Source organism: Lithobates pipiens, unplaced genomic scaffold, assembly GCF_037356315.1.
Source record: "Lithobates pipiens isolate NorthernLeopardFrog02 unplaced genomic scaffold, aLitPip1_a1.2 Scaffold_27, whole genome shotgun sequence".
Lineage (NCBI taxonomy): Eukaryota > Metazoa > Chordata > Amphibia > Anura > Ranidae > Lithobates > Lithobates pipiens.
The window spans coordinates 184,897,802-184,918,411 of record NW_027507788.1 but is presented as its reverse complement, the minus strand read 5'-3'; the positions used below and the strand labels follow the sequence as shown (position 1 = coordinate 184,918,411).

At 46.5% G+C, this 20,610-nt stretch overlaps 1 protein-coding gene across 1 annotated transcript in view; it reads left to right on the top strand.

Moving 5' to 3' along the window:
- Window positions 1-13,529: 13,529 nt before the first annotated feature.
- The window catches only part of GLB1L2 (galactosidase beta 1 like 2), a 103,301-nt gene continuing 96,220 nt past the window's right edge, over window positions 13,530-20,610 (top strand). The window contains exon 1 of the mRNA XM_077457998.1: window positions 13,530-13,688. Coding sequence (XP_077314124.1) covers window positions 13,618-13,688 — 71 coding nt within the window. The 5' untranslated portion in view covers window positions 13,530-13,617. The remainder of the gene's footprint in view (window positions 13,689-20,610) is intronic.

The window sequence follows — 20,610 nt, the reverse complement described above, 5'->3', positions numbered from 1 at the left end:
ACACAGGGATGGACACAGGGAGGTATGCAGCTGCAGATGGGCATTGTTGACCCTCTTTTCCACTCTTTTAAGCTGTAACAGTAGCTGCTGCATGTCTCACCCTCGGCTTATACACGAGTCAATACGTTTTCCAAGTTTTTTTGTGGTAAATTAGGGGCCTCGGCTTATATTCCAGTTGACCTATACTCGAGTATATACGGTATGTGCCAGCAAAATTGTATAAAAGGAATCCCCATATATCGCCTCTATATTGGAGGGAGTGCGGGAGGGTAGAAACCCATGCTCATATATGGTGGTAATGCCCTAGGATCCAGCCATATTGGATGGAAGTATTAGATCTAATTAAGAAGAAGATCAGTGGGAATGAAATCGGATTGGATCCATGGCAATGCCTGTTCCATGCGATGGAGGTCCCAAGGAAGAAATATAGAGCAGCAATTATCCCATTTTTATTAAATGCAGCAAAGACATTATTTCCGAAACAGTGGAAGTCAAAGCAAGCACCGACGATACAGGATTGGTTGAGGGAGGTAGATAAAATAAGATTTATGGAAGAGGTAATTCACTTGCACAACGATTCCAAGATTAGATTTACTATTATTTGGAAGAGTTGATTGGAGTTTAAACACTCCCTTGTATATATGAGCTATGTGGGAGGTGAGGGTAGTATCTAGGGATTTACCTCCCGCCCCCCTCCCTCTTCTCTCCAGTAAGGGAGGATCGCCCCCCCCCCCCCTTTGTTTTTTTCTTCTGTGTTTTGTTTTGGGACACACGGTTGATAGAATGTAATGGTGGTAGAGAGGTGTGACTCTCTCCTCATAAATTAAATAAAAGGGATGGGGTGGGTTGGTAAATCACTTATAAGGGGTTTTTTGGGGGGGTTTTTTCACGGGCGAAATGGATGATAAGTGGGGAAATATAAATGGAGGTAGATTCTTTCGCCTCTTCATAAATAAAAAGGAAAGGGGTATATCACAGACCTTATTTATAAAAACATGAAGTATTAAAAAAAAAGTATTGAAGTGGGAAAATATGGGGTTACTCACTTAAAAAAAAAGTAAAAGTGAGCAGCTACAAATACTGCAGCTGCTGACTTTTAATAATTGGACATTTTTTTTTAACATAAGATTTTATTAAGTTTGTACAGTACATGTCAGAACAGTGGTACAGTCTCAGCAGTGATTATCGTGGCAGTTTACAGCAGTAGATCAAGAAGAATATATAAAAAGAAAAGTTAGAGATGGGCTAATCAGCATAAGAAACATATCAGATTATATTATGCATTCCTGTACTATCCCTTTCAAGCCAGAGTTGCAACCATAGGGCAAAATCAGTATAAGGTACATATCACTACGGGTGGGATACAATCATCTATACCAAGCTCATGTCATCCCCATCTAAGGCAAAAGGGCAAACATGTTCCCAGACCCTCCCCATTAGCACCAACTTCTTACCCAGATTCCTGTTTCATCCTCAGCTTAGTGACTAAGTAAGTGGCCTTTCTCTGGTCCAGGGGCCCCATATCTTGTCAAATTTTTTAGGACAGTTTCTTCCCAGGTACGTCAGTTTATAGAGCGGTAAGACCGCATCAATCAGGGCTCTCCATTGGGTCACCGTTGGGGGACTAGGATCCTGCCATTTAATGAGGGTAGCTTTCCTAGCATAGAAGGCTGAGTAGAATACAAATTGTTTTTTAGCCTGCGATGCTGGAATCATATCTACAATACCCAGTAAGAGGGGCAGCGGATCACAGGGGACTTCAAATTGGCCCATAGAGCTGATCTCCGACACCACCCCCCTCCAGAAGGTCTGCAAGCACTCACAAGACCATATAATATGGAAGAAAGTACCTGAGACCAAGCCGCATTTAGGGCACATACCACTCCTGTTAGGGTAAATTCTGGACAAACGGTCTGGGGAGTAATAAGCTCGATGAATAAAACTAAGCTGGGTGTATCTGTCTCCAGAGGATATCATGAGAGGCAGATATTGTTGAAGACCCTCCTCCCAGTCCCCCTCCTCTAGTTCTGGTATGTCCCGCTGCCATTTGGAGAACAGACGGGAGACAACAGGTATCAATACTGACTAAAACATCATACAGGGTCGACAGCGTTTTCTTTTCACTCGATAGGGCCAAAATGGTCTCCACAGGGGTTGCCTCCAGAGTGATAGCGCATGGGAACTGCGCACGATAGGCATGCCGAAGCTGGATATACCTAAAAAACATAGAGTTAGGCAGCTCATGTCTGCGTTTCAGTTCATCAAATGGAAGCAACCCCTTTGAGGAAGAGACATCCACCAAAGTCTTGATACCACTCCGGGCCCACAGCAGCGGGTCCAGAATGGATCGAAAGTGGGGCAACCGCGGGTTCCCCCACAGCGGAGTATCAGGGGCCCAGCTGTTAGGTTTCCCTATCCTGGCCCTGACTGCGTCCCAGACCCTCAGTGTGGTCCGCATCGAGGGAGTGACCCCCGGATTGGACCTAGGGCCTCTGTGGACTAAGTTCCGGAGTTCGGAATAGGAGCCCAAGAGCGCCGCCTCAAGGGTAGCCACAGGGTTTTCCGGTTCTGCAGACATCCACCACTGCACCGTCACCAGGACCACGGCCCAGTAGTACTTAACAAAGCAAGGCAGAGCTAAACCCCCTAAAGAGATCGGAAGCTGAAGCGTGCTCTGTGCTATTCTTGGGGTGCCGCTGTTCCAAATAAAGGAAGTGATCAAACTGTTTAACTTCCGAAAGAAAACCTGGGGAATATGCACTGGGGTTTGTCGGAACAGATAGGTGAACTTGGGCAGGACTGACATCTTGATCAAATTAACTCTGCCCACGGGCAAGAGAGGCAAAGTCTTCCAACCTGAGCACTGTCGTGTCAGTGAGGACAAAACCGGTTCAAGATTAAGGAGGTATAAATCAGGCCAGGTCCTTGTGGATTATCACCCCCAAATATTTAAACTGGGTAACCTGAAGTGGGGCGTTAACCAGGAGCCCGGCATTCGAGGGGTGGAGGGCAAACAGGACAGACTTGTCCCAGTTTGCTCGGACACCCGAATACCTGCCAAAGCTGTCGATAAGGGAGAGGGCCTCCTCCAGGTACGTGGACACCTCCCGAAGGTATAGAAGGGTGTCATCGGCATAAAGGGAAATTTTCTCCTCCACAGGGCCCAAGGGGATGCCACGGATCACCGAAGAAGACCTGATCAATATGGCCATTGGCTCTATGGGCAGCGCAAAAAGAGCCGGGGAGAGCGGGCATCCCTGTCGAGTACCCCTGCAGAGGAGGAAAGGGGGAGAAATGACTGACCCAGTGCGCACTCTTGCCCTAGGGGCACCATAGAGAGCCTTCACCCAGGAAATAAATCTGGGGCCAAAGCCGAAGAGGAGCAGGACCCCCCAAAGATACTCCCACTCGACAGAGTCGAATGCTTTTTCAGCATCCAGGGAGGCCACTGCATCCGCCAGGGCCAGGTGGGCATCAGATCTCAGAACCGTGTATAACCTCCAGAGATTTATATCCGTACCCTTACCCGGCATAAAGCCAGTCTGGTCCTCATGAACCAGGGCAAGGATCACCTCGTTTAATCTCCGCGCCAAGACCTTAGTGAGCACCTTGGCATCGGCATTAAGCAAGGATATAGGTCGATAAGAGGAACACAGCTCCGGGTCCTTGCCCGGTCTGGGTATAACCACTATTATTGCCTCAGCCATGGACGCCGGTAGGGCCCCCTCCCGAAGGGATTGAACGATCATATGATGAAGCCTGGGGACCAACATGTCCCCATACTGTCTATAGAATTCTGGAGGAATCCCATCAAGGTCCGGAGTCTTCCCCGCCTAAAGTTCCCCCAGCGCCCGCTGAACCTCCTCCACCGCCATGGGGGCCTCCAGAGAGGCCCGGGCCTCAGGAGAGGGAGTAGAGAACTGGATTCGGTCCAGAAACAGGTCAAGGTCAGCGCTGGAGTAATCCACCCGGGAGCTATAGAGATCACTATAGTAGGAAGCGAATCGAGCATTTATGAGTGAGGGGTCCACCAGCACCGTGCCATCCGAGCCCCGAATACGGGCAATGGAGGTGACAGGCTGTTGCTCTCTAGCCAACCAGGCCAGAAGGCGGCCGGTTTTACCCCCCTGCTCAAAAATGCGGTGCGTCTGTGCCAGTTGTTGCTTTTTTGCCCCAGAGACCCTAAGAAGCATCACCTTCCTGTAGGCCGTTTGCATGTCTAGGTAGGTAATAGGGTTCTGCGTAGAGGCGTAGCAGGCCTCCAGTTCCCTAGCAGACGCCTCAGTCTCCGCCACAGTAATCGCCGAGTCATGTCGGGCCCTAGCTATAGAGGAATGGTATGCCCCCCTAATGTATGCCTTAAACGCATCCCACACATTAAGCTCCGAAGCCGAACCCGCATTTGTTAGCCAGTAAGTCTGGATATGTTTAGAAATCTCTATCTCCATCAGTGGGTCAGAAATCCAGTACCTAGATAACTGCCATATTCTTTCCATGGGGGGAGTCAGCATTTGAAAGGTACACAACATGGGGGCATGATCTGAGATTCCTCTCGGAAACATGTCCACCACCTGCGAGAGCATCCCGCCGCTAACCAAAATCAGATCAATCCGTGACATAGCTCTATACGAGGTGGAGTGACATGTGTAAGCCCTCTCACCCGGGTGTCTCCACCGCCAAACATCAGTCAGGCCATAGAGGGCAGCCCATCTTGATAACGGGGATTCCCCTCCACCCCCCCCCCCCAGGGACATCCTATCCAATGCAAGGTTCGGGACCATGTTAAAATCACCCACGATGATGATGTTATCAGTGGGTAACTAGACAGGAGGGGAACCAGGAGTTTTAGAAAAGCAGTGGTAGCCGGCGGCGGGATGTAGAGGCCCACAATCACCATTTCTACCGTGTCTATAACAGCATGCAGGATCACATATCTGCCCCCCGGGTCCAGTTGCACATTCAGTATTTCACATGTCAGGGATTTATGTATCAACATACTGACCCCCTGTGTATAGCATGAGTATGTAGAGTGATAACCCCTGCCCACCCACAGCCTCCGCAGGCTCAAGACCCTACCCCCCACGAGATGCGTCTCCTGTAGGATGCACACATGTGGGTTATGCTGCTTAAGGTATGCCCATATCAAGGAGCGTTTCAATTTATCATTCAGGCCCCGGACGTTCCAGGACAGCAGCCTCATCTGAACCATAGTCGGATCAGCCGCAAATGAACACCAGGGGAGCATCCCATCCTCGGACCCGGGTGGAGACAGGTACCGCAATGCCCACCTCCCAGCTCTAGCCTGGAGGCCCAGACCGCCAACAGTAACCACTGCCAACGGTGGGGGTCCCACCAGAGAAAGATACTACTAAAAAAACATTCCAACATGTACATCAGTGTAAAACAACACAACCCAAACCCCCCCCCCCTTCCCCCACCCTGCACAGCTGTTGGGGAACTCGGAGTGCCCATTCCCAAAACCAGAACCCAGCTCAACCGGAGCAAGTCAGGTGAAACTCCTGCGGGGGCGCAGGGAGAACCAAAAGGGGCAGCCCGAGGTGGTGTTGTGAGCAAAAATAACACGGTCGCTGCTGGCCACGAGTCACCAACCCCAGCCCGGGAGATGAAAAATAGAAAACCAGCATAGAAAAAACTGAGAAGGCAGGATCGCTTGACCGAAGTCAAGGGCACATACTTAAAAACAGTACATTGAACTAAGGCAAAAAAAGTACCAGTTACTTACCGGTAACTGTCTTTCTGGGAAATCTTCCAGGACGGCACACCTGAGAGATGAGAGGCTCCTCCCTACAGGAAACACAATCAATTGACAGCTGTTTTAAGTCCCCACCCTTCCCCTTGATCCTCAGTTTGTAGAGAAGTAACTCCTGAACCAGGTTCACAAGGGAAATCATTCCTCATAGGTACTCACCTTCTAGTGTTCTAGAATTTTCCCTCCTCCAACGGGCGGGAAGTAGGCCTGCCGTCCTGGAAGATTTCCCAGAAAGACAGTTACCGGTAAGTAACTGGTACTTTTCTCAAGTCATCTTCCAGGACGGCACACCTGAGAGGATAAACAAGTACCTCAGGCCTACCTTAGGGTGGGGCCACTGCAAAACCCTCTTGGCAAACCTTGGCTCTGCAGTGAGCTTTACCTCCACTCCATACGCTCATATGCTTGATGAAGGCATCTTAGCTGGATCATGCGGCTGATCTGCAGGTCTGCTCCACAGATGTTCCTGCCTTTTCCGCTTCAGATGCAGTATCTAGGTGAAATGGGCTCTTAAAAATGGAATCAGAAAACATGTTAAACTTGTAGGTTAGCAATGTTGCCTATCTCACACATCTAACAACCATGGCCTATTATGCCTGTAGGTGCTACTTAGAACCACTAAAAAGATAAATAAGAGACCTGTGTAAGACAAGGACACTACATTAATCAATAAGAGGGCCTGTCTTAACACTATCCTGTTGAGGGAAATAAAACTGCTTCCTTTTCATCTTTATGTCAGCAAAAGACTAAAGGGAAGCCTACTTAAGGGAAATAGATTAACAGAAGCTTGAACCCTGGGTTTAAGGCACGCCCAATCTATGTCCTTACTTACGCCTGAGAGCCTTCTTCAGGAGATTAAAGTCCCTAACAGGAGTAGACTACCCATATTGCTATGTCTAGTTTTGCTAAAAGGGCAAAATGAAGGCCATGCACCGAGCCGAAACCTATTCGATCGGGTATACATCTTTATACTTCATCCTCAGGCCCTAATACTCCTCTGAACAGAACTCTCCAAGTTCTTACTAAACAGGGCGATTCATTATCCCCTTCCTCCAGTGTCCCATAACCCTACAGGGCTTCAACCCTAGGAAATGGTTCTGGCATCCCTGAATGCAAGTGGTCAAGGTTTTCTGACATGTGGCATCTGCAGCCCGAACTCCTGGCCCCTCCATGGAAAAGAAGGCTGAAATACAAAAAGGTGATACATGCATTATTAATATCACAAATAAAATGATCATAGATTGTGGGCACGGCACAATAGATTTAGACAGAAAGGACACAAGCATAGACAACAATGTTGTGTGCCTGAGTGTGACTAGCTAAACCAATATATCAAATATGGGAAGAGACCCAAATCTGAACCTCAATGTAGACAAACAGTCCTCACAGTCTGGTTTTCTGATGTGCTGCCAAGACGTAAAAACATTAAGACTCAAGCAAACCCTAAATGCTGCGTATTTCTTTAGTGCAGCTAGCTAGGTCATAACTGATATATAAATACGGAAAGGACAGGAACCCCCTTTACTGTTGTGCTTTACCTATGTACAGCAAAACAAGGCTATAAAGACAGAAAGACCCAAACTTCTATGTTGTGTATTTCTGACAAACCACCACAGTTATAAGATTAATATGAACACCAACTCCCGTGTTGTGCATTTCTGCTATGCCACAGGGAAAAATATGGAACACAAGACAATCCTTTCTGTCATGCACTTCTGTAGTGTAGTTCAGATAGAACCAACACTGAGAAAGGACACGAGCAACCTGCAGCATTGTGTTTTTCTGAAACAGAAAGCACCAACAAGCTTCAATCTTGAGTATTTCTGCTGTGCAACAACATAAAAGCAGACACTGAGGAAAAAGACAGACAGCCTTTACAGCTGCAATCTTTCTGGTCTGCTGCAAAATAAAACAATAACGCCATGATGAGTATTCCTGCTGTGTAGCAAAACCTCAATCAGAAGGGACAGATAAGTTTAGGGTTCCCACACCCGTGCGACCCAACCTGCGACTTGGGACTGCAAGACGCATGAGAAGTCATATACTATGGCTTCCAATGGGTACCATTTGTGTCTGTGCAACACCAGCAGTCCCCGATTCCTGGATCCACAGACCTCAAGATTACACAGGTCGCAGGGAAAAAAAAACAAATAGCAATCTTCAGGTCGAACAAGTGAGGGGTCCCCAATGCTGTGACTCCCTGGAGGATTGCAGCCAACAAACCCCTGCTGTGTATCCCTAAGATGCAGAAAGGTAGATCCATGAGAAACACTGCTTAGCCTGATATACAAACGATAAGGCAGTAAATATAGGACATACAGGACACAAACATTCAATCTTTGTGTATGTCTGATGTGTAGTAATATACCAATACTGAGCAGAGAGGCCACCATCCTCAATGTGTCTCTCAGCTGAGCAGCAAAAACAAAATCAGAAAAAGACAAGCAACCTTCACTGCTGTGTCCTTTCTGATATGCAGCCAATAAGGCAGTATATGCAAGACATAAAAGGACAGACAACCTTCAATCTTGTATATGTCTGATGTGCAACAATATAACAATTCTGAATAGAGATAGCACATCCATATTGAAGCGATTTGGCCTTGCGACTCAACATGTCAAATCGCATGGCTAAAATCAGCACAACACCACTTTGTGGTGCTACATGGATTACCAAAGGCAGTATATGTACTACACCTGGCAGGGGTTCAATTTGTATTCCTGCTATGTAGCCCAACAAATTCGAACCATCAATTTTCACTGCTGCCTTTCTGATAAGGCAGTAATACAGGACACAAAACCTCACAGACCTTAATGCTGTATAAATCTGATGTGCAACAATAAAACACTATGAATAGAGATAGCACATTCATATTGAAATGATTTGTCATGCGACTCAACATGTCAAATCGCATGTTTAAACTCGGCAGCCATTGCTGTTAATAGCACTGTCTGAATCAGCACAACGCCACGCAAATCAGGACCATCAGACTTCACTGCTGCCTTTCTGATAAGTAACCAACAAGGCAGTAAAACAGGACACAAAGCCCCACAGACAGACCTCAATCTTGTGTATGTCTGATGTGCAGCAATATAACCATTATGAGCAGAGATGTCACCAGACACAATGATGTGCATTTCTGCTGTGCAACACAAAACCAGAAAGTACAGACCACCTTCACTGTTGTATTTTTCTGATCTGTAGCCAAACAAAGCAGTACCTTTAGTATATAAAGGACAGCAAACAAGCTTCAGTGCAGTGCATTTCTGATGTACAGCAATATAGCCCTTATAAGCAGAGATGTCACAAATCTCAATGTGTATTTCTGCTGTGCCACAAAAACATCCCAGCAAGCACAAACCTTCACTACTGAGGTCTACTGGTGTGCAGCCAATGAGGAGTCATGGTCTATCCCTTTATGAAATAACCAACAGGCAATTTATTTCATAGGCATAGCCTGGGCTGTAGATACTAAACCTTCACCACCAGAGAAGGAACAGATCCTAAAATGGTTGGACACCCTACTATTAGTAGTAGTTGTTGTCCTACCTTACCTCCATAGACTGAGCAAACGCTAGCCAGCACATATCCAGGTGGTGCTGATTAGCAACTAAAGTCTCAATGAGCCCAGCCCTAGAGACCAATTTAAGACCTCTCTAGAAGAGGTGGTTACCAGTTTAGCCTGGGAGGTAAATAGCTATTTGCAGGCTTCAAACAATTAATTATGTAGCTCTTGCATAGGTTTGCACAGAAAATCCTCAATTAAAAGGATGTAGGGAGCGATCTATGGTGAATCGCCTTTAGATCTGCCACTGAGTGGATTGTAGCCCAAACCAATAAAAAAAGTTTCTTCTTACCTCCTACACTATAATATAAACACAGTGTAAAGATGGAGTGGGAGGTTGGAGCTTATGAAAGTTAACTATAGCCCCAAAAGGAGGATCTGTGACAAGGGAACCCCTACTGTGCCACACAGTAGCTTGGTCTCTGCCCATCCTTGAATGTTAGGTCAGCTTTTAAACATTGTGAAGCAACTTCAGATTCCTAGCAGCTGGGCTAATAGGGCTGGTAACCTAGTGCACCTGCTGACCAGGGGAGCTTCTGAATCCACCAACCACTGCCCAATTAATAACCTGTTCAGTGGTATACCTGGCCTGTAAGTAACTTTGTATCTACCAGGTCCCCTCTGTACGCTATATTCATCCCTACTAATGTACCACAACTGGGCATGTAGGGAGAGGCTGGCAACCTACTGCTGCGATAACCACAGTGTCTCTGCTGTAAGAGGGAGCTGTGGCTGGTGGTTTTAGCAATGGCATCTGCGCTATTTGTATCCCGACCCCAGGTTCTGCACTGCACCAGTCAGTATATACACGGGGAAGGGGGAGCAATGGCCTACCTGCCTCTTTCTCATCTGAGGTGGTTTAGGCACACTCGTTCCTTTGCACCACCTGTCCACCATACAGCTTCTCTGATGTAAGAGGGGCTGCGGCTGGTGTTTTTAGCAGAAGCTTAAGGGCTATTTGAATCCAGACCCCAGGTGAGATCTCAAATGCCCAGGAACCCTCTGGCTGGAATTGGGGATTTTGCAGCTAAATTCCCACGGCAAAAGGAAAGTAAAGTACTCACCGTTGTCGTCTTCCTCTTTTTGCCACAGCCAGCGGGCTTGCTTTTCCATCCTTATGGTCCACACGCAAGGAGGATAGCCGCCAAAGTGCTCCCCCCCCAACTGCTGTCCCCATAGGGAAGTCAGTCTATATACATGGGGGGGGGGGGGGCAATGCCTTCCATTCCTCATTTCCATCTTCATATCGGAGGTGGTTAAGGCAGACATCCACCGTAGTAAACTGGTGCCTCCTCGCTCTAGAGAAAGGAGGATGTGGGCGCCTGCTCCTACTGACTCTCAGCCTTCCCTCCTGGGTAAGAACGCCGCTGCCATTTTCCCGAAGTTTGAAAATGACGCGGGTGCTTGTTGCCACGCCCTCTCCGGCAGCCCACGCGAGCTACCGGGGACCCAGGAGTCGGGGACAAGCCCCCTGGAAAGAACCGATGGCCAGCACCCCCGTCTGAACAGCCACCTGTACAGGTAAGGAGGGGGGAGACAGGATAATGGCCCCTGAAGTTCTGGGTACACCACTGTACCCAGGGTCCTTCAGCTCTCAGGGGGGCTCTTCCAATTTCTGCTGCCCGCCCTGAGGAAAAGATAGGGGAACCCCCCAGGAAGGACAAGAATATCCTACCAGACCCAGAGGCTTCCCAGGCTTGTGGTCCGGCTCCCAGGGGGAGACCACCAGCCCCAGGCTTCGGGTCATTTGGAAAAAAACAAACAGTTTCGCTGTGTAGGGAGAAACACAATCAAAAACTGAGGATCAAGGGGAAGGGTGGGGACTTAAAACAGCTGTCAATTGATTGTGTTTCCTGTAGGGAGGAGCCTCTCATCTCTCAGGTGTGCCGTCCTGGAAGATGACTTGAGAAACAATGTTTATAGCATGTCGCTCCACTTGCATGAAGAGTCTTTTGTCGCTGAGCAGCCCCCCCTTCCCCACCATCAGGGAGGGAAGGATGAGCCATGATGTCTCAGTCAGGGGGACAGCTTTTCCAGATGTTATGGCATGCAACAGCATGCAGGTCATGCAGGCCTGGTCCATCACTCGTGCAGGGCAAACTGAAGGAGTGGGGCGTATTCACACACCAGGGGCTAGTGCAGTTCTCCACAGTAGAAGTCACACAGGGGGAGCCATTAGAGAGGGGGGGGGGAAGAAAGGGCGGGAGACATCATGGAGCGACATTAAAAACATAGGCTGTGTAAAACAACATAGTTACCGGGGCCTGGGTAAAGTGTCCAGCCACTGTGAAGCCTCCTCCGACGAAGTAAAGTAGCGAGTGGACTCCCCATCCACCACCCGAAGGCGTGCAGGGAACAGCATACCATATTTGATGTTTCTAGCACGGAGCTGGGCCTTAACATGATCAAAAGTTCTCCTCTGCCTCTGGGTCTCTACGGAGTAGTCCAGAAACAGCATGAGACGGGCATTGGCAAACCGTAGCTCAGGGATTTTCCGCGCCTCGCGGAGGACCAAATCCTGATCCCTGAAGTTCAGTAAGCACAGAATAAAGGTGCGAGGGGGGGCACCAGGCGGCCCCCGCATGGATGGCATCCTGTGGGCTCTCTCTACCGCATAGTGGGGAGAAAACGCCGCCCCCGGTAGGAGAGTGCAGAGAAGATGCTCAGCAAAGGTTGCGGGGTTTTGTCCCTCCTCTCCCTCCGGCAGGCCCACCACACGGAGGTTGTTCCTTCTGCTCCTATTTTCACTGTCCTCCGCTCGGGATTCCAGCGCCCGCACCTGTAGAGTATGGAGGGAGGCACGGTGGTCTCTGAGGGCATCTTCGTTGTCTCCCACCCGCCGTTCAACCTCTCCCATCCGCTCTCGGAACTTGTCCATATTGCGGCGCACCAACCCCACATCTGTCTGTAGGAGGTCAATTTTAGCCGTTAGAGCTGTTTTACAGCCCGAGATAGCCTGCATCAGCGCCTGAAATCTGTCCTCCTCCACGGTGGCCGGGTCCTGTGGTGGAGTCTGGGTCGCCATGTTAGCGCCAACAGGGGGAGGCTGCTGCTGCCTCGTCTGCTGCGGGGATGGCGCCGGGACAGAGGAATTCTTCCGTCTGGAACTGTGCTTGCCTCCTCTCATGCCCGAAAGTCTCCGCCGGTCTGTGAGGTCATTAACGCACCCGATTGGCGCTATTAAGCGGATAAATTACCCAGGCTGGAGCGGAGCTCACACCATGCACGTCCGCTCAGGCCGCCAGCTTGACCACGCCCCCAATAATTGGACATTTACCTGTCCCAGAGTCCAGCGATGCAGGGGAACAAAGCCCCCGTTCCCCGCTCCGCTCACGGTTCCGGCATTCTTACTGTGGGCACCCACTGCGCATGCACGTGACAGGTCCCAGGTGACTTTGCGGCGCCGAGTGGAAGTGATGTCACCGGCCCGATCTCTGTCCTACCGACACTGATCTCTGCCCTACCGACACCGATCTCTGCCCTACCGACACCGATCTCTGCCCTACCGACACCGATCTCTGCCCTACCGACACCGATCTCTGCCCTGCCGACACCCATCTCTGCCCTACCGACACCCATCTCTGCCCAGCCGACACCGATCTCTGGTCTGCCGACACCGATCTCTGCCCTACCGACACCGATCTCTGCCCTACCGACACCGATCTCTGCTCTGCCCACACCGATCTCTGCCCTACCGACACCGATCTCTGCCCTACCGACACCTATCTCTGCCCTACCGACACCAATCTCTGCCCTACCGACACCGATCTCTGCGGACACTGTCAGTATATATATATATATATATATATATATATATATATATATATATATATATATATATATATATATATATATATATATATATATATATATATATATATATATATATATATATATATATATATATACATGCACTGTTGCACACACATAGGTGCGGTCGATCTTTGCAGTGCACACCTATTGGAGGAACACACAGCAATCTGATCTCTCCTCTCCTACACACAACAGCCGCCCTGGGGTGAACTGTATCCCGAGCTGACCTTCCCCCACACCCGGGATACAGGACAGCGTACAGCGGGTGGTATTCATATCTGCTGCCCTCTAGCTGCATGATTGACAGCTGAGGCAGTTGCTCGTCTCTGCCCACCCCCACCGCCAAACGCAGAGGGAGCGTATCCCGTGGCGTCCAATTGGCGGCGCCGGTGAGGAGAGAGTTTGGCGTTGCTCCGGCAACCAGGAAGTGTTGCGGATCAGCTGAGAGCAGAGAGGAGCTGGAGGAGACATGAGGAGGGAGCGGCGCCGGAGGCTGCTGGTGCTGTGCGGAGTGCTGCTGGCCGTCATCCTCATCCTCGGGTAAGAGAAGACATTCTATGGGCTCACATCTCCTTCCATTCCACGGAGACCTGCACCTCACAATACACACTACATCTACCACTGTGTCCCCACTGAGTGCACCGCCCCTCACTTCCTGTCATGGTGACACCAGGCCAGGAAGTGGGGAATCTCAGTCGAGGCAGAGCTTGCAATATATATATATATATATATATATATATATATATATATATATATATATATACATTAATAATAATATATATACAGATATATATTTATATATTTAATATGGACATTGTAAGGCAATAATTGCAAGCAGTGCCCCCACTGAGGAGATTTGACCCACTTCCAGTTCTGGTGTCACCAAGACAGGAAGTGAGGGGAATCTTCTCAATGAGGGCAAGACTTGCAATTATTGCCTTACAATGTCCATATTAAATATATATATATATATATAACACAAATGTATTCCTTTATAACACATATTGTATATTATATTTATTATTTTAAGAAAATAATAGCAAGCTATGTCCACACAGGGAGATTCCCCCACTTTCTGTTTAGGTGACACCAGGACAGGAAGTGGGTGAACTCTCAGTACGGGGCATAGCTTAAGATAATATATATATATATCATTTTTTTTTGTTTTGCATAATTTTTATTAGTCTAAGAAAACAATGGAGCGCTGTGAGTGAGATTCCCCACTGGTGTCCCCAAGACAGGAAGTGAGGGGAAATCTCCTTACTGGAGACACATTATATATATATATATTTATTGGTGACGCCAGGACAGGAATTGGGTGAAATCTCCTCAGCAGAGACATAGCTTTCAATTGTTTCCTTATAAATATAATATGTAAAAAAAATTAAATAAAAAAAATATATATATATGTGTGTGTGTGTGTGTGTGTGTTTAGGAAAAAACTCAAGACCTTCCTCTTTTAGCAGATGATCAAAGCTCGCCACAGCACCTAGAGGCGATTCAGTTCGCATTGTGCGCTATATAAGTATTTCATTCATTCATTCATTCATATAATATTGTAAGCTATGCCCCCACTGAGAAGATTCCCCTTGCTTCCTGTCTTGGGGACACCATGTCAGGAACGTTGTAAAGTCTCCGTGGGGATATAGCTTGTAATTGTATCCTTATAACATTACTAATATATATGTGTGTGTGTATGTGTGTGTGTGTATATATATATATATATATATATATATATATATATATATATATATATATATATATATATATATATATATATATATATTTGTGTATATTATATCAAGGTGAAAATATTCCCCCTACTTCCTGTCCTGGTGTCACCAAGACAGGAAATTAGGGGGAATCTCTCTGTGAGGACACATCTTGCTATTGTTTCCTTTATGATATACAATATAGATAGACATTCTAAAAGGCAATCATTGCAAGCTATGTCCCCACTGGGAAGATTCTCCCCCCCCCAACTTCCTGTTCCAGTATCACAGCAATAATTTAACCCTGTTAGAAGTTCTAGTCCTGTATAAAACTGAATTGTATATATAAAGCCAACACTTTTTTTTCCCCATTTTTGGCTTGGTTATGAAAGAGTTAAAAACCTCATTCACTTTTTATTGATTTTTTTCCACATAGTGGGGTCTTGGGAAATTCCCTGGGAGACCGTTGTCACTGGAGGCGGTGTCCCCATTGGGAGGTTTCCTGTCTCTTCCTGTCCTGGTGGGCACTCAGAGTTTTTGGGTTCCTCCATATGGGGCTCCGGGGGAGCTCTGTGTCCTGGTGCCTGAATGTAAAAAAATAAAAGTTGTCACCAGAACCGGGAGGGGAAGGCTCCGCTCCGTCCAAAACGGATAGAATTGTGGATTAAGGGCCACCATGGGAACGCAGTGCGGATGCATTCCGGGGGCTTTTCCGCATGCATCTTTTTGATGCAGTTCCGTGCATTCCCCCCTCTCCCCTCCTCCTTTTTTTTTTTTTTTTTTTTTTTGTTTTTAAACCTTGATGCGTTTTACAGTGTTCCAGTACAGTCCAGTGCAGGAAAAATGCAGCATCTTTTTTTTTTTCTGGAGCTGCAAGCCCTGGTGTGAACTACGCCATTGGAAACCATGTAACTGACTTTCCATGCGTTTCTGATGCAGAGAAAACAAAACACATTGGACTGCATGTGGTGTGAACTGGCCCTGATTCTGCCCATACATGGGTAGAAATGTGGGTGGTTCAGCCGGGACTGATTGGATTTCCATGTATGGGTGGGGGGTGTACAGAATATGATCCCTGTCTGTACAACCAGCCTGGCGGGTAAATCCTGATTGGTCAGTGCTGAAGGCTATCGCCCGCATCACTGGTCCGTGAATTGTGATGGGGGTGGGGGGGGGCTCTCCCTGGGGTCAGAGTACAATAAATCAGCAGGGATGGTGGTGGAGGGGGGCAGGGTCAAATCATTTTATTTATTTTTTTCCATTCCACCTGCTGGTTGAATAAAAAAGGAAATTAAAAAAAATCAGGGGTGGTGAAACTACAAATCCCATCATGCCTCTAGGAGTCATGCCTGTGATTGTCAGGGTCTTGCAATGCCTCATGGGACTTGTAGTTTCAAAGGTTGCCAAGGTTGCCTACCCCTGGTCGTAGAGTCACTTTATCCACCTGACCTCTGAAGATTTACCCCCCCCCCCCCCCCCCCCCACTTCATCACCAGGATATTTTCTGCTATTCAGCACTGCTTTACTTTAACTGACAATTGCGCGGTCGTGCGACGCTGTACACAAATTCCATTTATGTCCCTTTTTCACACAAATAAGACTTTCTTTTTTTTCTTTTCTTAAAACTTTCTTTTATTGGTATGTGATCACCACTGCGTTTTATTTATTTTTATTTTATTTTTTATTATATTAACAAAAGAAAGACCAAAAATTTAGTCTGGGGTCTTTAGCGTAGGAGTACGGCGCGGTTCTGTTTATCGGTTCAGGTGCGAATCAGGTTTTTTTTTTATTTATTTTTATTTTGTAGTAACAAACAAAAAAGAAACACAGAACAATGAAATGTTCAGGCGCAATTTTTTATTTTTTTTTACCTGAAATCGCACCTGAACAACGTGCTTGACTCTTTTTTTTTTTTTTTTTTAATACGCCCACTCCACACATGTGTTAACAGAGCCTTAGAAAAAAATGTAATAAATGATAATATTTTCTAATTTTGATTATAAAACATATCCAATAAAATCAAATTTCTTCATAAATTTAGGCCAAAGTGTATTCTGTTACATGTCTTTGGTAAAAAAAAAAAAAAAAAATCCCAATAAGTGTATATTGATTGCTTTGTGTGAAGGTTATATTGTCTACAAACTGCGGGATCCATACTGGGATTTATGCCGCTCTGAGGCTATTCTGGTATTCGCGGTGATCATCGACTTCTCGAGGGACTTTGATAGGGTGGCGGACAATCTGGCACTAACAAACGCTGGCTAGGAGGTACACTGACTGCCACTGACATCATCAGCGACACCAATACAGTGATCAGTGCTAATACTAGACACTGTCACTGTACTAACGACACCAGCTGGGAAGGGGTTAATATCTAGGGGTAATCAAATGGTTAACTGTTTGCCTAACGATGTGTAATGTGTTCTGATTTTACTTTACGCTGTGCACAGAACTCTGTGTCTGATTGGCTACGAGCCAATCAGCTGACTTCAGCCAAAACCACTGGCAAACTAGTGCTGTGTCCCATCAGAGCACTATTCCTCCCACTGACACCAATAATGGGGTACTATTCCATCCACTGACACCAATGATGGGGCACTATTCATCCCACTGACACCAATGATGGGGTACTATTTCTCCCTGAATTCCAAAGATGGGACATTGTTTACTTCTATTGGGCACAGTCCAGACCCCTAAAGTTTCTACAACAGTAAACTGACCCTTTGTTTAAAAAGTTTGTAGCCCCCTGGTATATATAATCATACATTGATACAGAATAATGTTGGATAGACATAATAATCATGTATAGATTGTAAGCTCTTATGGTCAGGGCCCTCTGATCCCTCCTGTATTGTACTGTCTGCCCTCATGTTGTAAAGCGCTGCACAAACTGTTGGTGCCATATACATCCCGTGTAGTAATAATATATAGTATACATAATAATACATTCCTATAGAATAATGTTAGAGAGACATAATAAGTATTGTTCTGGTTCCGGGTCTGCAGTGTATTTTTGCCCATTGAGACGCATTACAGAAAACGCTGTGGGCGGTTATGCGCATAACTGGCGACCCGTGCATTTACACACACATGGGCAACATTTTCAAATGGTAAAATATAATTATTAATTTTATTATTATTGAAAAATGCGCCTGTACACGTGCAAGTAAAGAGTATTTTATTGTGCACAGCTGTAGTGTAGACATACAAGAGCCGGTATTCTGTATAAATGTATCATTCCGTATAGACGGTCTGTGCAGCTCTGTATACAATGTATCAATATATACAATATATCTATAATCCCGGCTGTGGTCCGTGCAGATTTGGAGCAGAGATCAGTCTGGTGCGCTGCGGTTGGGGAATTGTAGCTAATGAAGTGTTGATGGAAGCACACACAGGACTTGTCAGCAGGAGAGATTCAGCAAACACTGAGGTCCCATTCCCACCAAGGTGAGCGCTGAAATGTCCCGACGTCCGTTGTGTAGGGGGCGGAGCTTTGCAATGTTTTTTTTTTTTTTATATTCTTTATTTAACTGCTTTAATACCTGGGCACTTTTACCCCCTTCCTGGCCAGGCTAATTTTTAGCACCGTCACACTGCTTTGAATGACAATTGCGCGGTCTTGCAACACTGTACCCAAATTACACTTTTATCATTTTTTTTCCACCCAAATAGAGCTTTCTTTTGGCGGTATTTAACTACGTAGCCCCAGAAAGTTTTACCCCCCCCCCCCCCCCCATTCATGACCAGGAAATTTTTTGCGTTATGACACTTTTAACTGACAATTGCATGGTCGTGCAACGCTGTACACAAATAAAAACAATGTCCTTTTTTCCCCCAAAAATAGAGCTTTCTTTTGGTGGTATTTGATCACCTCTGCGTTTTTTAGCTTTTTGCGCTAGAAAGATTTTGAAAAAAAAAATAAAAAATTTATTTTTTACTTTCTGCTCTAAAACATACCCTATAAAAAAATGTAAAAAAAAATGGAATTTCTTTACCAATTTAGGCCAATACGTATTCTGCTACATACTTTTGTTAAAAAAAAATCCCAATAGGTGTATATTGATTGGTTTGAGCAAAAGTTATCACATCTACAAACTATGGGATATTTTTAGGACATATTTATTTATTTATTTATTATTAGTAATGGCGGCAATCTGTGATTTTTTTTTTTTTTTTTTTTTTTTTGTGGAGCTGTGACATTGCGGTGGATAAATCGGACACCCCAAGGGCTTTCACACTGGAGCGGTGCGCTGGCAGGACATTAGAAAATGCTCCTGCTAGCAGCATCTTTGGAGCGGTGAAGGAACGGTGTATACATCGCTCCTGCCCATTGAAATCAATGGGGCAGCACGGTTATACCGCCAGCAAAGTGCCGCTTTGCAGGCGCTTTTAACCCTTTTTCGGCCGCTAGCTGGGCAGTTTTGCCGAATAGCGCTGTTAAAACGATGGTAAAGCGACGCCCGCACCACCCCAGTGTGAAAGGGGCCTAAAGGCTGAGAACTAAGCGATCAAACACAGCTGATCGCTCGGTTCTCAGTGCTCCCTAAGCAGAGAGCTGGTGACTGTCAGTGAAGGGCCAGCTCAGGCTCTCAGCGGTTCGCTAATAGGCTGAGCCGGGGTGCTTCTCAAACCTGGACGTGGACCGGCTGAAGCCCGAACGATCTGCACTCCTGTGATCCACAGAAGTACAGCTTAACGAGCTTTGGCTGTGCTTCTCCTTTTAACTGATGCTACACAAGTTGCTCCGACTTTGGAAAAGGTTCCTGCACTAAATTTCCCAGCGACAGTCGCTCTGCTTCGCCCCAATGCCTTCGCCTAATGAAATAAGGATGCCAAAACGGATCTATGCAGGAAAAGTTTTGGCGTCGGTATACGGAGCACGCCCATGTTTTTTCAGTATACACTCTGGTACATTCAATCACTAAATCATCTTTTGTAGAAGTTTTATTTCATCATCTTCTTTAATTACATTTGAATTGCTCTATAATTTGGGTGGCTGTAATGAGTTACCCGTGGAGGGTGGTGACTGGCACATGACCTCCAGCAAGGTTACATTACAAGGAAGGATTGTGTGTGTGACATAGAATCTCTGGACTCGCTGTCTGCTCACCCTATACACGCTGCAATAATAGGGGCACATGCAGTCACTACTGAACAAATATTGATTGCAAAAATGATTACATACTCTAATGCCGCGTACACACGATCGGAATTCTTGACGGAAGCTCTGATGGTTTTCCCGACAGAATTCTGCTCAAACTTGCATACACACGGTCAAACCAAATTTCCGACCGCCAAGAATGCGGTGACGTACAACATGTACGATGGGACTAGAAAAGGAAAGTTCAATAGCCAGTAGCCAATAGCTTCCGTCTCGTATTGAATCTGAGCATGCGTGAGTTTTTGCATGTCGGAATTGCATGCACGCGATCGGAATTTCCGATAGGAAGTTTTTCCGTCTGGAAAATTGAGAACATGCTCTCAAATTTTTGCTGGCAGGAATTCGTCCAGCTAAATTCCGATGGAGCATACATATGGTCACATTTTCCGATGAAAAGCTCTCATCGGTCTTTTGCTGGTCGAAATTTCGATCGTGTGTATTACAGTTTCCCCTGCATTGTGCTTACGTGGGAAACTGTTTATGAGAAAGGTAAGAAATTCACAAACTGGTTCTTTCTGCACATTCCAGGTGATAGACGTGATCGATCCAGCACACCGCCCAACTTTTTCAGATGGGAATGAGGGGC